Source organism: Silene latifolia, chromosome X, assembly GCF_048544455.1.
Source record: "Silene latifolia isolate original U9 population chromosome X, ASM4854445v1, whole genome shotgun sequence".
Classification (NCBI taxonomy): domain Eukaryota; kingdom Viridiplantae; phylum Streptophyta; class Magnoliopsida; order Caryophyllales; family Caryophyllaceae; genus Silene; species Silene latifolia.
In genome coordinates, this window is record NC_133537.1 from 45,871,111 (window position 1) to 45,885,937 (window position 14,827).

Genomic DNA, 14,827 nt, shown 5'->3' on the forward strand with positions numbered 1-14,827 from the left:
CAGCCATCAGGGCCCGGAGATTTAGTATCATGAATACTAAAGATAGCCTGTTTGACTTCCTCATTTGTAACAGGTTTTAAAAGAGCAGTGGTATGATCATTTGTGCATATCTTTCCACACTTAATAATAGAGCCCCTGACTTTTTGTATTGAAGTACTAATACCCAAGAGAGTATTATAGTAGTCCAGGAAGGCTTGTGGGATTTGATTAGTAGTATTGCAGACCTTCCCATCCACATCCTCAATCAGGATGACCTTGTTTTTGAGTCTTCTACTTTTAATGACTCCATGGAAGAATGCATTATTATCGTCCCCCTCATTTAGCCAGTTTATCTTAGGCTTCTGGGCTAAGAAGTCATCTCTAGCCTTAATCATTTCCTTGAGGTATAGATTTGCATTAAACTCTTCTCTGACTAACTCAAGCTTATTAGGATTAACCCCAAGCTTCTCCTGCAAATTCTGGACATACATATGAAGAAGGTTGGTAATATTTTCTATGTCAGAAAATCTTTCATTATTAAGAGCCTTAAGACCAGTTTTCAGAGCTTTAAACTTTTTCACTACTTGGTACATATGAGTTCCCTCAATTCTGAGCTTCCAAATTTTCTTAACACAAGGGATAAACTCCTCTGACCCGCCCCACATATTGAAGTATTTGAAGCTTCTAGGACCCTATGTGTGTTTATTACTACTAACAATACATGGAGTATGGTCATAATTTCCTTCAGGTAAGAAATGAGCAAACATGTCTGGAAATAAATCACACCAATCTTGATTGACCATGAATCTATCAAGTCTACTGTATGTCCTATCCTCTGGCCTTCGCTTATTATTCCAAGTAAAAAGAGAACCTATAGCTCGAATGTCCAACATACCACATTCCACCATACAATTTTTAAAATGTTCAATTTCAGCCTTGGAAGAACTCCCCCCACATCTCTCAATGTGATCCAGAACACAGTTAAAGTCACCCCCAACTGCCCATGGCCCCCTTATCCTAGCAGCAAAACACTTGAGTTTTTGCCACAAAGGAACCCTGTCCTGAATAACATTAAAAGCATAGATGAACGTAAGATAAACCCATTTCTGATTTGCCAGAGACTCTACCTTCATGTGGATAATTTGAGACATGATTGAACAATAACAATAAAAAGGTTACGAATTATATAAAGAACCGCACTTGTTGATTTAATTTAATAACTTAATATATATTGTCTTTTATAAATAGAAATAGGTCTTGTTCTTTTGCCTTGAATGGAGTTGAGTTGTACTGAATAGAGTTGAACTGAATGAAGCTGAATTAAATTGAAATTTGCTCAAATGAAGTGAGCTAAGCTGAAAAGGAGTGAGCTAAAATAAGATTAAACAAGCTGAATGAAAGCCGAAAAGAATAGGATATAGTTGTATCACTACTACAAATTCAGGCAACTACAATGCCCCTTTAACAAAGCTTATTCACGAAAATCACCATAAGACGCTGTAGAACGGATGGCGCGAATTTTACTAAAATTAATTACAACGGTTATGGTTCCATAACCGTTGTTATAAGTTTTAACAACTGGTCAAACATGCACAACCGTTGTTAATAATTTGGCGCAAAATTGGCGCAAAGTTAGTGAAAAGTAATTACAACGGTTATTTATAAACCCGTTGTTAATATATTCTGTAATGACAACGGGTTTTTGTTTAACAACCGTTGTCAATACTTTCCATACTATAAACCACACAAACACAGATCAGCTACAGCCACAAAACACAAACCTAAGACAAACACAAACATACACAACAAACACAAATACAAACACAAACACACTTACTCATCGTCTCTTTCTCTCTTCCTCATCGTCGCTTTATCATCTCGCCGTCAATGTTAGTTTCATCGTCTCTTACTTTCTCTAATTATCAGGTAAATATGCATGATTTAATTTAGGTTTTGTCATCTCAGTCATTATTTTCTTTCTCTAATTATTTCATTTGCATGTGTTTTTATCGATCATTATGTTCTTTCTCTAAGTATTATTCGCTTAATTAGTTTTGTCACTGTTGTTTTTCTGCGTTTATTAGCTTGTAAAACAAATTAAATAAAATAAAACAAAGAAGAAGCAAGATGATAGAGAGGAATGCATGATAAACTTAATTAATATATATATATATATATATATATATATATATATATATATATATATATATACATAAATTAAAAAACGAATTACATTGATAAAAATGCAATTCTTAGATATGCATAAAGAGTCTCATTCTCTTCTATGATATCCATCCTCTCCTCCTTAGCTATTTGGAGGTTTCGTTGTGATTGCTATATCGTCATATAGCCGCAACAATAACGCTTTCTGTCAAGCCATTTTTTTTTGGCGTCCTTGAGTGCGGTCTGAGCGTCGTCAAAGTAGCTCCTGTACCTGTCCTCGATGTCCAGCAACCGACGGATGAAACTCCTGTTGTGCTCGGTCATAGTAACAGTCTTACGGATGGTATCATTCATTGTTGATGAAGTTTGGAGTTTGTTTGAAAGATTTAGGGTTTGGAGTTTGTTTTAGCAGTTAGGGTTTGGAGATATATAGTGAGATAATGTAATGGTGGTTGAGATAATGCATGTATTTATACTAAGTAATGTATCTTTTGAGTTGTTTTTTAATTAATATATGTTTAGGAAGTTCTGCCATCATATCTCTGTTTCAAATCTTATAACCCTTCTCATTCCATATATTGTCCATTCATATGCAAGGATTGGCAGTAATAATGCGTGCATCGGAATTATAACGGGCCGCCGTAATAATGCATGCATCTAGTAATATTTAATTTAATTTTTTTTTTAAATAAACAACAACGGTTATTTAAAAAAAACCCCGTTGTCTTTAGTTATAACAACGGTTTTTTATACTGTAACCGTTGTTATAACTTTCTCACCAAAATTTAGTCACCCTTTCCAAAACGGTATTTTCTACTTTAAACCGTTGTTAATAGTTTTCACAACGAGTTTCTTAGAAAAACCAACCGTTGTTAAAACCTACTACAACGGACACTTTAACAACGTCCGCTTTTTTTATATAACAACGGTTTTTAACCGTTGTTATAGCCTGTATCTGTAGTAGTGTATTTTTTTTCAAATAGATTCCCGCCATTGTAGTCGCACAACAAAAACAAATAGCCAAGTGCTAAGTACACGTGAAACAAGTCACATTCCCAACCTAACTACTCTCTCTTATTCTAAATAACATTCTCTATTTCACTTTTTGTCTATTTACAATACTTTCTCTTTTTTTTTTTTGGTAAAGTTTTATTCTTATTTTAATCACCTCAATCCACAACAATATCCCACAATACCCATACTTTATGCTTATTTTAACCACCTCATTCCACAACAATATCCGACAATACCTTCCATATCTCCAATTACCTTACGTACAACAATACTTTATGTTTATTTAAATTAAACCCATAAATCTTGTGTCACCCATGAATAGGGAAGATTATCAAGACTAGGAGGGAGTATGCGGAAGATTTTGTTAGTATGATACAAAGTATAAGATGTTAAGACTATTGATTTTTGATTTTTACTGTCTAATAATTAATTAAGATTATTGATTTTTGTTGTCTAAAAATTCTTAAATATAAGACGATGTTAATAAAAATATTGCCTTCGTCCTTATCATTTGTTTATCTTTTTTAGTTTGAGGTGTCTCATTTATTTATTTATCTTTTTTATATTTGAATTGGTTTTATGTATAATTTGAGCATTCATACCCATTATAATCCACTTATCATTTAATAACACTAATCTGTGGACACGGGGAGCCAACGGGGGCGTTTGGAAAAACAAGCGTTTGCATTTGTGGAGTCACCGCCAATTTATTGTGGAAAATTGGAAACCGTTCGAATACCTCGCGTCATGTCAAGACACAAAGTAGTGATATAGACACTAAGAACTCGTTACCCTTAACATTCTATGTCTAGAATGACTCTCGTGGATGTCAATGAACACGGATGTTCACAGATCTGGAGTAAGGGGTGAGGGTACGTATTAGGAAGCTCTTTTGATCGAACACCTATCCCGCCCTCCTCGATAGCGGCCTTTACTAATTATTAGGGAAATTATCTATACTTGATATGTTGTCGATTATATGCATGCAATGCAACATCCAATAAATTAGTCCTAGCATGTGAGAATTAACTAAGTCAGTGAACATGTAATTTAGCATACATTAAGTCGAAGTAGGGATTTAGATTGATTACATGTGAGAGCAAACAAACGATAATAAAGACACAATAAATAAAATACGATAATTAAAATTACAATGGTTCAATGATTTACGTCGAAAATACATTTAAAACGGATAATTTGAGAAAAGAAAGGGAAAGTAATTAGGGTTAGAAAACGGACAGATTAATGGTGATATTACGATTAATAGTCAATTAACACGTAAACTAACAAACTAGGTCAAAGCAAGAACGGAAGTTCAGAGACAGAAATCACCCCGGAACAGGCGCAGCAATGCTGCGTCCCTTGGAAGAGGCGCAGTGGTCACTGCGTCTGTTCCTGAGGTGAGTTCTGGCTGTGAAGCCGGAACTGCATATTGTTAATGTTCGTTGGTGATTTAGTGATCAATTATTGATATTCGACTCAAGTAGAAGTGATTTAACAGATTATATACATGTGAATTGGTCATAAAAACGATAAAGAATGAACTGAAACTAATGTGATTAATCATAAATCATTACTGCAAATTAAAACAAACTTATTAGGCTTATTTATGTTAAACTATTTAGAAAGATTGTGATAAACAGATGAAAATATACAAAAGGCGAATTCCGGAGACTTGATATGAACAAATCGAATCTCTAAAATCCGGTTTTGATTTTAATGACGAAAACCCGCAAATATTGGTTATAAGGGATTTAAGTCGGATTTAAAGACGACAAATTATTATGAATTATGTATTAATAATTATGCGAACGAAACATGAAGAAAATAAGAAAAGACGGAACAAAAGAGACGAATCAACAAAGAACAAAGGAAGAAGAAGAAAGACAGAAACTGCGGCAGCCTCAGGAAGAGGCGCAACAGATGCTACGACTCTTCGAAGGGGCGCAGCAGTTGTTGCGTTTCTTCTCGACGTCTCTCTTCTGTTAATCCGTGAAAAATAGGTTTGATAAAGGGTTTTATAAATCGGTTTTAAGCATATTTTCGACGTAAACCTTACATTAATTTATACAATACAATAAAATACAATAATGAAATATGGGATTTACAACCTCAGACTTACATGTTTGACGAAACAAGATTAACTAAGTTAACGATTAGTGATTGCTCGACTCGAACGTATGATGAAAGTGCCCTCGTAAGAGGATTTAAATTAAATTGATTTGATTAATGAGTGGAGTTGGTCAAATTGGTCGGTCATGCAACGAGACTGGTACTCAGAAGGATCCAAGCTTACGTGGTCGATTGATCAAGCACGTAGACGTCAATAAGCTTAGAGCGCGGTCTTAGAATGCAAAGGGAGAAGAGAAGGGCGGACACTCGCGTGGGAAATATGAGGAATGAAGGTCCCTATTTATACTAATCACACGGAGGAATTATGGTATGACTGAAACTTTGGAAACAAATCTCGAAAAGATCTAAAAACATGCAGAAAAGAGCTGGGGAAGAGGCGCAACAACCACTGCGACCTTTGGAAGAGGCGCAGCAAGAGCTGCGTCCTTTCCCCAGAGGTTTCCACCTGCGGAAGAAAGATTTTCCGCGTTTCTGTTATGGAATTGCGGTAGATCTCAACTTCGTTATTGTTCAAAATAAGATTTTGGGATATATTTTGCCAAAAGATGAAAAGATTAAAATTATGAAATAGAAATATTCGGAATATTCCAGAACATTCCGACTCGGCATTTTAAACGGCTTATTAGAAAATGAAGACGGTTTTTGACCCGGATTTCAAATGAACTCTAATTACTGTCAAAACGACCGTAACGGCGCGTAGATGACAACCAAGGGGTATACACAAGTATTTGAGCTATCACTTGGCGATAAACTTATGAATTGTCATAAATCGTTCCGTGTGCCAAACATGCGGCCCAATCATCATAGGGTGGTTTGCGGGAGGTGCAGAAATGAGGTATCTACATAATCACAAGTGATATATACCATTTCCTTAATAATTGTATCAAAGTGGCCGGAATAATTGTATGAGAAAAACTCGCTACCTCAAAATCCTAGGTTTGTCCCTGGACCTTGCTTACTCCATTGTAGAGGTGGCAATCGGGTCAGTCGGGTCGGGTTTGGGTTGGGTCACGTCGGGTCGGGTCATATCGGGTTCGGGTCATATCGGGTCAGCATACCCTTTCGGGTCGAGTCGGGTCGGGTTCGGGTCGTTATCGGGTCGGGTCATTTCGGGTCAAATGATGTATCGGGTCGGGTCGGGTTTGGGTCGGGTCATTATCGGGTCCGGTAACTTAATCGCATTACTAAAATTTTTTACCATTAAATTTAGTTTTTAACCTATTATTTGGTTTAATTAATCCATTACTAAGTCAAACATATCAATCTAAACACAAAATTACTTTCATTTTGATCAAAATTAAGCTTAATATTTGTCGAGTCATCAATTTAATCGGGTCAGTATCGGGTCGGGTCAATATCGGGTCGGGTCTGGGTCGGGTTCGGGTCACTGATAATCGGGTCGTGTCGGGTTACAGGTTGTCATCGGGTCAGGTCGGGTCGGTTTCGGGTCACAATATTTTCGGGTCGGATCGGGTTGGGTTTGCTCGGGTTCGGGTCGGGTCACTCGGGTCGGGTCAGACTTGCCAGCTCTACTCCATTGGTTCCGACACCATGGGTCAATTGGTCGTGTAATTTTCAAAATAAATATAAAGTAATATACTATATGTGGATTAATGTTAGCCGCACAATGTTAACCTCACTAAAATAGCGAAGGTACAAGTTGTTAGCAGTTCACTATACGTCTTAGCAAATTAGTCGGCAATCAAGTGACTAAATGATGGCATTTAACTAAAATCACGACAAAATTAATAAAATAAAGTACCACTAAATACATATTTTATGCTTTGTGCTTATGTAAGCAATAGTTTACCATGAATTTAAAAATTTTAGAATTACCTCTGGCTAGGAAAGTACAAGATTGCATACGATAATTGATTCGATTATGCTCATCTAAAATTTTAAAAAATGGGTTATACATCCATCTTGTTTGCCTCTCATATTTTTTTTTAATGCCATTGATTCAATTAGTTTATCCAATCTGTTGACAAATACTCTTGAACAAATAATACCCATATTATTGTGAAATAAAGAGAGGAGAGAATTATAAAGAGAAGCTAGAGAGAAAGTATGAGAGACAAAACTGTATTCTTATTCCATTAAGAAGGGTATATATATCCAATACAATGGAATGAAATTTCCATAGGATAATATATTCTTAAGTTATTCTAAGATATGGACATCCATATAATAATATTTTATAATACTCCTCCTTGGATGTCCATTACTGAAAAAGATGCCTCGTTAAAAACCTTCCTACAAAAATCCCGTGAGAAAAATGCTAGTGAAGGTATTGAGAATATACCTTCATATTGAGATAGATTGTCATTTCGTTCGTCATCATCTTGTTCAAGGAACAATTTCAACTTCACATGTGCGAAGCAAGGAGCAGATAGCTGACCTATTCACTAAGGCCGTAGGTGGAGAAGCCTTCGAATATCTTCAATCCAAGTTGGGTGTTAAGTTACCGAGTGTCCCAACTTGAGGGGGAGTATTGAGAAGATATTTCGGAATACATATTTCCATATATTCTTTAATTGCTTTGTAAGTTATTGTGATACGGTTACCTTATTTCTAGGCCTTAGAATAGGTAAATAATATTTTGGAGATATGTTTAGGTCGATATAAGCCATACTTGTATCAAATAAATTGGTTTAAATTAGAGAGAGAAAGAGAAAGATTCAAAAAAGAAATCCTTGAATGTCCGACACCGGTGACGGTCTCCCATTGGAGACCTCCACACACCAAACTAGTCCCCTGCAATCCATTAGCGAGAGGGAGATCCCTGCCCCCCCCAAACACAAAAAATTCAAAGCGTAAAACAATGCACATTAGTGAATTCATGAGTCAGCCCTTAAGCCCGAGTGGTCCGATTGGTCCTATGGCCGGTAATGCTCCTCTGGCGACGGTGGGTCAGGATAGGCCAATGGGATCTGCTCTTTCATACCGAGATACAGTGCAAGGTTTTAGTTCAGATCCGAACTATATAGATGACCTGTCCTTGGATGAAATCGATATTGATTCTGAGGATGACAGGGATGATATTTCTGATGAGGATGAAGCAATATGCCCTCGTATCACTATCACAAAGGAGGACAAAGCTAGACTACGAAAACCATGGAGAAGGTCCCTCATAATCAAAATGTTCGACAAGAACATTGGTTATCTTTCGCTTATGCGCAAATTACAAGCGAAATGGTCAATCCGCGGAAAGTTAACATTAACTGATTTAACTGGTTCATACTATATCGCTCTTTTTACGTCAGGAGAGGACTATGAATTCGTCATTACTCATGGGCCATGGATGATAGATGACCACTACTTAACTATTAGGAAATGGATACCAAATTTTGTGCCTTCAGAGGACAATATCAAATTTTTGACGGCATGGGTTCGTATCCCTAACCTACCCGTCGAATATTTTAACGAATCTTTTCTGATGAAAGTCGGGTCAAGAATCGGAAAGGTAATTAGAATTGACAAGAACACAGCGTCAGCGGAGAAAGGCTAATTTACACGTATGAGTGTTGAGGTCGACATTTCCAAACCCCTACTTTCTAAATTCCGTTTGAATGGCAAGGTCCATTGCATTCAGTATGAAGGACTTAAAATAATTTGTTTTAAGTGTGGCAAACTAGGCCATTTATCAGAAAAATGTAATGATCAATCAGGAGGACAACCGGATGCTCATGGAAATGATTACGCAGTGCAGCACACCAGTTCTGATGACTCAGAAGTCATGGCTAATTCCTTAGAAGCGGGGCTTAGGCCTGAGGAAAAGGACGACTTTAGACATGGATGATGGTTAAGAAACCCCATAGAAAGAAGACGGTGGCTGTACAGAGTAAACAAAATCCTTTCTCCGGCAATTCTATTTCTGGCAACACTATCTTTAATTTCGAGAAGAATCAATCAAAGCAAGGATCAAGGTTCGAAATCTTGAATAACCAGGAAAATATCCCTAATAATATGCCAAATCAAAACTTACCTAAAGAAAACATTGTTTTCTCTTCCAAAAATACCGCAGACAATTCCACCAAAGTTTACCAAAAAGTTCATTCCTTAAATAAACAAGCAAAAAAATCTCGTCCCAATCCCGCTCCTATACACGCTCCACAAAATCCTCCAATAAGATTCTCAATATTCCTTCATCAAGCAATCCGCCTACTCCAAACTCAGCTCAAAATATTTTACAGGATATTTCCAATGTACGAAATATACAATCTAAAATTATACCATCTAGTAGCAAGTCCCCTGTTATATTAAACAAGAAGTTATCACCTAATCCCCCTCGCATTCCTCTGCACACTATTAAGAACGATGGATCCCCACATATCTTATCTCGATCTCAATCTCAATCTCCCACAACCACGGTACCTCCCTCAATTACCCCAATTCGAGATGATACCTCCAACACAGAAAATCAAGAAGTCAGTATGGAGGCAGACTCTCGCACCCTTTATGTGGGTGATGGTACCGGAATGTCCAGTAATGGACCTCAGTCTCAAAGCAATTCAGGAGGAACCATCGTATCTCCTATTGGAGATGTCGATTCCATGGAACATTAATCAAGTCTTATCGATGGTAAGTCGAGCATATCTAACAAATTTATCTTTTGCACCTTTCCATATGTCGGGCAAAATACCCGCTCTTTCACGACACTTGGTCCCCCTTACCTGTATGGTATGGAATATTCAAGGGAACGGAAATAAAAATAATATTAACGCCCTTAAGGAGGTAGTTAAAACCGATAAACCGTCTATAATTGCTCTGGTTGAAACCCATATGACTGGTGAAAATGCCTTGAAAATTCAGAAGATTATTGGTTATAATGGACATTCTCGGGTTGATGCGAATGGTTTTAGTGGAGGAATATGGCTTTATTGGCGACCCGAATTTGTTACCGTCACACCAGTAAAGGAGCATTCGCAATACATTACAATTGAAATTTCGCGTAACGGGGAATTACCATGGTTTTTCTCAGCTGTTTACGCAAGCCCGAATCCCAATAACCGTGTGGAATTATGGACAGAGCTCGAACAGTTTGCACGAAATAATGGGCATCCATGGATGCTTGCAGGAGACTTTAATGAGACTCGCTCACTGTCAGAGCGACATGGGGGTGATCAAAATATGGCTCGCCGGTGTGATTTATTTAACAAGTGGATAGAAAACTGTTAGTTGAAAGAGTTGGAGTTTTCAGGTCCCGCACATACTTGGGCACTTGGGAACACTGAAGCAACTCGTCAAAGTGCTCGTCTCGACAGGGCGCTGTGTAATAGCGAATGGAATACTCTGTTCAGCGATGCGAGCGTGCGTCATCTCCCCGCTTATCAATCTGATCATTGCCCGTTACTCATATCCCCAAACGGATTTGCACCTTTAAATTCGATTCAAAGGCCGTTTAGATTCCAAGCAGCTTGGATGACCCACGAAAACTTCTCGGAATTTATAGCATCTAACTGTTCATCAAATAACGGCCTGGTTTCAAAGCTTTCTGAATTATCGACCAATTTACAACGGTGGAATGAAGATGTTTTCGGGAATATTTTTAGGAAAAAGCGGGAATTATTTGCTCGAATTGAGGGTTGTCAGAGGGTATTATCAGCTCGACGGCAACATCATCTGATCAAATTAGAAGCGCGGTTGAGGAAAGAACTTGATACCATCTTGGAAAGAGAAGAGTTACTTTGGTACCAGAAATCTCGAGTGGAGTTTATACGAGATGGTGATAGAAATACGTCGTATTTCCAGGTGAGTACATTAGTTCGACGCTGGCGCAATCGTATAAATTTATTAAAAAACGACGAAGGCGTGTGGGTTGAAGACAGAGACGAGATTAAATCTATGGTGGTCGACTTCTATAAACGGCTATATACTGATGACACGAGAGATGGAGAGGACGCGGATATACCTTATGACCTCTTTCAGGAATTTAATAATGAACAGTGGGAGGGGCTTTCACGTTATTACTCTCCAGCTGAAATAGACAATGTAGTCTTCAACATGGGGTCTCTTAAAGCACCCGGTCCCGACGGTTTTCAAGCTTTATTTTACCAAAAACAATGGACGATTGTTAAGCAGGACGTATACTCCATGGTTATGAGAGCATTGGAAGGCAAGGGATTCCCGGAGGGTCTAAACGAGACACATATAGTATTAATCCTGAAGGTTACCGCCCCGGAGCACATCTCGCAATTTCGACCTATAAGCCTATGTAATGTGGCTTATAAAATAATTAATAAAGTCATAGCCAACCGTGTTAAACGAGTCCTCCCTAAACTCATCTCCGAAACCCAAAGCGGTTTTGTACCGGGTCGTCAAATTACGGATAATATTGTAGTCTTCTAAGAAGCAATCCATACCATGAGAAAAAAGAAGGGCAACAAAGGGTACATGGCAATTAAAATAGATTTGGAGAAAGCATATGATCGCCTGAAGTGAAATTTTATTTATAATACACTACGAGATATGTGCTTCCCATCTCTTATGATTGATACAATTATGGAGTGTGTCACCTCCCCAACTATGCAAATTCTATGGAACGACGAACCAACAGACAGATTCAAATCCTCAAGAGGAGTGCGATAAGGTGACCCTCTCTCTTCTTATTTATTCGTTATGTGTCTCGAAAAGCTACAACAAGCTATTGATGTGAGAGTACGAGGAAATGATTGGAAACCGATTCCCATTTGTCAAAACGGCCCTAAGATTTCCAATCTTTTTTTTGCTGATGATATGGTGTTGTTCGCGGAAGCTAAAGTAGACCAAGCACATGTGATTAAATACGTCCTCGACAATTTTTGTGTTGCCTCAGGCGAGAAAGTAAGTATCTCGAAATCGAAAATTTTCTTTTCTCCTAATACGAGCTTTACCGTGATGGATGATATCACTGGAATGCTTGGGTTCGAAAAGACAACCGATTTGGGTACTTATTTGGGTATGCCCACAATCAATGGCCGAGTCACAAAGGCGACATTTGCACATCTTGAAGAAAATTTCAATAAAAGATTAGCGGGATGGCAAACTAAGCACTTGTCTCTAGCTGGCCGAAATACCTTGGTACAATCTACTCTGTCTACTCTAGCTAACTATAGTATGCAGACGGCGAAAATTCCCCGATCTATCTGCGATTCATTAGACAAAAAAACAAGACGTTTTTTATGGGGAGGAAGCGAGGAGCATAGGAAAATACATTTGATTTCCTAGGATACGGTCCAAAAACCAAAATCAATGGGTGGACTAGGCATAAGATCATCTCGTCAGTCCAATGCGGCTTTTGTCACGAAGCTGGGTTGGCGCGTTTTATCAGAACCTCACACCTTATGGGCTCGGGTTTTGCGAGCTAAATATTGTCAAGGTCGTTGTGATGTCGATATGTTCCAACCTAAACCAAATATGTCTAATGTCTGGGCCGAAATCACCTCGCTTATCAATAAGGGAAGCAACGTGGCAGTAGGAAACAGGCGCAAGACTTTGTTTTGGGACCATTCCTAGGTAGACTCGGGTTGCCTTTCAGACAGAAATTTCTTACCAATTCCGGATGATTTATTGGGCGCAACAGTAGCTGAAATGTGGGATGAAGGAATGGGTTGGAAATGGGACGTGTTCTCAAACTTTCTATCTCGAGAGGACCTCCTTAAAATTGCAGCCTATTACTTATCTCCGAAGACAGACATGGAGGGCTCACTCTACTGGAATGCTTCATCCAGTGGAAAGTTCACGGTCAAGTCAGCCTTGGCTCTTATTAAATCAGCGGAGATTACACCTGAAGCGGAGCCAATAGCTTGGCATGTAATTTGGAAATTGCCCGTACAACAAAGAATTAGAATGTTTATATGGCTCGCTGCTCATCGTCGCCTTATGACAAATTATAATAGGGTACGACGTGGAATACACGATGATCCGCTATGTCCTAGATGCCGAGAAGAGGATGAGTCGACTGACCATCTATTGCGAAATTGTCCATATTCAAAAGAAATATGGTATTTACTTGGCGAAAGTGCTATAAACCCGCTGTTCTACACGCTGCCATTCCAGAATTGGATTTCAAAAAATGCCAGTAATGCGCTCCCCTTAGCTTCCCATAATTGGTCGATGAAGTTTGCAATAACATGTTGGTGGATTTGGCGATGGAGAAATAACATCGTGTTTGGTAGGGCTATGGACAATCCGGCTGACCCAATCCCATTTCTTCGACACCAGTTTGAAGTATCCAGAAAGGCTCTCGATCCTTTCTCAATCCTTATACCAATACCCGGTACGGTTCAAAAAGAGCGATTTATCCGTTGGAATGCCCCACCTCACGGATGGCTCTTGCTAAATACGGATGGAGCTTCGAAAGGAAACCCCGGGCCAGCGGGTGGTGGAGGTATTATTCGGGACGAGACAGGTAATTTTTGTGAGGCTTTCAAGTTTTCTTGTGGGATATGTAGTTCGATGAGGGCGGAAATGCGCGCTCTAGTAATAGGACTGGAGCGTGCTCGAGGTATTGGCGTAACGAAGCTGTTGGTGCACATGGACAACGCCACTTGTGTGAGTTTTGTCGAGAAAGAGCAACTTCTAAGCAACGGTCTACGCCCATTAGTTCAGAGATGCATCGACCTTATCAGGTTAGACGGATGGACGGTTAAGATTGACCATGTATTCCGCGAAGCAAACAGAGCAGCTGATTGGCTAGCCAATGAAGGGATCACCGCATCTCCTCACGTCACTTATCTCGAGCAACCCCCGGACGGACTTCGAACGATTCTTCGTGAAGACATCCTTGGTGTAGCTTTTCCTCGTTTAGTTAGTAGTTAATTTCGGTTTGTATCGGGGCTTTTGCCCCTCTTAAGCACCAAAAAAAAAAGCCATACTTGTATATCTTGTAATTTATTTAATTCAATACAAAAATCCTTCACCCTATCTTACGTTTCTTTAGAAGGAAAAGATTACACTAATCTTCAAACACGCATAATAATAGCTGTCTCGTTAAAACCTTTCCATGGAAAACCCAATGGGACAAAACCTTGGATAAGGAAAAAGAGTACAGCGCGTGTCTGCTCCCCCTGATGACTACATAACTTGATAAATCTTGAAATGATCCATTATTTGACATAACTTCTCGATTGTTGAAATATAATTCTTCTTCATTGATAACTTGATATCTTTAATTAGTAGAAATTTTGATAACTTCAATCATCATACTTCATCGGAACTCACAATCTGGATATGATCATTTCATAATAACTCTTGAATCTTCATTTCAAATAATACCTCCATAGTTATGATGGAGTTTCTCCCCAATATATGACATAACATTATATGTCCAAAATAATTGTTATCGCAACAATAATGACAATCATGACTATAGCGTAATAATGCGCGTATAGTGCTACTTCGTTAAAAACCTTGCTAGGAAAAACCTATTAGGACAAAAAACCTAGTCGAAGGGAAAAAGAATGTAGCTATCATTCCTCAATTCCTTGTCTTAAGAGAATCATTTCGATAATTATTGAATAAATCATCCCATACCTTTGAGCGATTTTCTTTGCTAAAC

General features: G+C 38.4%; 2 protein-coding genes across 2 annotated transcripts; one reads left to right on the plus strand and one right to left on the minus strand.

The window, feature by feature from the left end:
* Positions 1 to 671: 671 nt before the first annotated feature.
* Positions 672 to 1,130, minus strand: LOC141617298 (uncharacterized). Its single transcript, XM_074434480.1, has one exon. It carries the CDS (start codon positions 1,128 to 1,130, stop codon positions 672 to 674), a length of 459 nt encoding a protein of 152 aa, XP_074290581.1.
* Positions 1,131 to 9,777: 8,647 nt separating this feature from the next.
* On the plus strand, positions 9,778 to 14,088 carry LOC141617299 (uncharacterized). Its single transcript, XM_074434481.1, has 3 exons — positions 9,778 to 10,408; positions 10,490 to 11,457; positions 12,784 to 14,088. The coding sequence occupies exons 1-3, from the start codon at positions 9,778 to 9,780 to the stop codon at positions 14,086 to 14,088; spliced, it is 2,904 nt and encodes a 967-aa protein (XP_074290582.1).
* The last annotated feature ends 739 nt before the right edge of the window (positions 14,089 to 14,827 follow it).

What these genes read in the sequence shown, in the direction of transcription:
- LOC141617298 (XM_074434480.1), bottom strand. Translation starts at nt 1,130, where the DNA reads ATGTCTCAAATTATCCACATGAAGGTAGAGTCTCTGGCAAATCAGAAA.
- LOC141617299 (XM_074434481.1), top strand. Translation starts at nt 9,778, where the DNA reads ATGGACCTCAGTCTCAAAGCAATTCAGGAGGAACCATCGTATCTCCTA. An exon ending in ACTGTCAGAGCGACATGGGG is followed by an intron (nt 10,409 to 10,489) that starts GTGATCAAAATA and finishes TGGAGTTTTCAG; the next exon opens with GTCCCGCACATACTTGGGCA. An exon ending in ATATAGTATTAATCCTGAAG is followed by an intron (nt 11,458 to 12,783) that starts GTTACCGCCCCG and finishes GACCATTCCTAG; the next exon opens with GTAGACTCGGGTTGCCTTTC.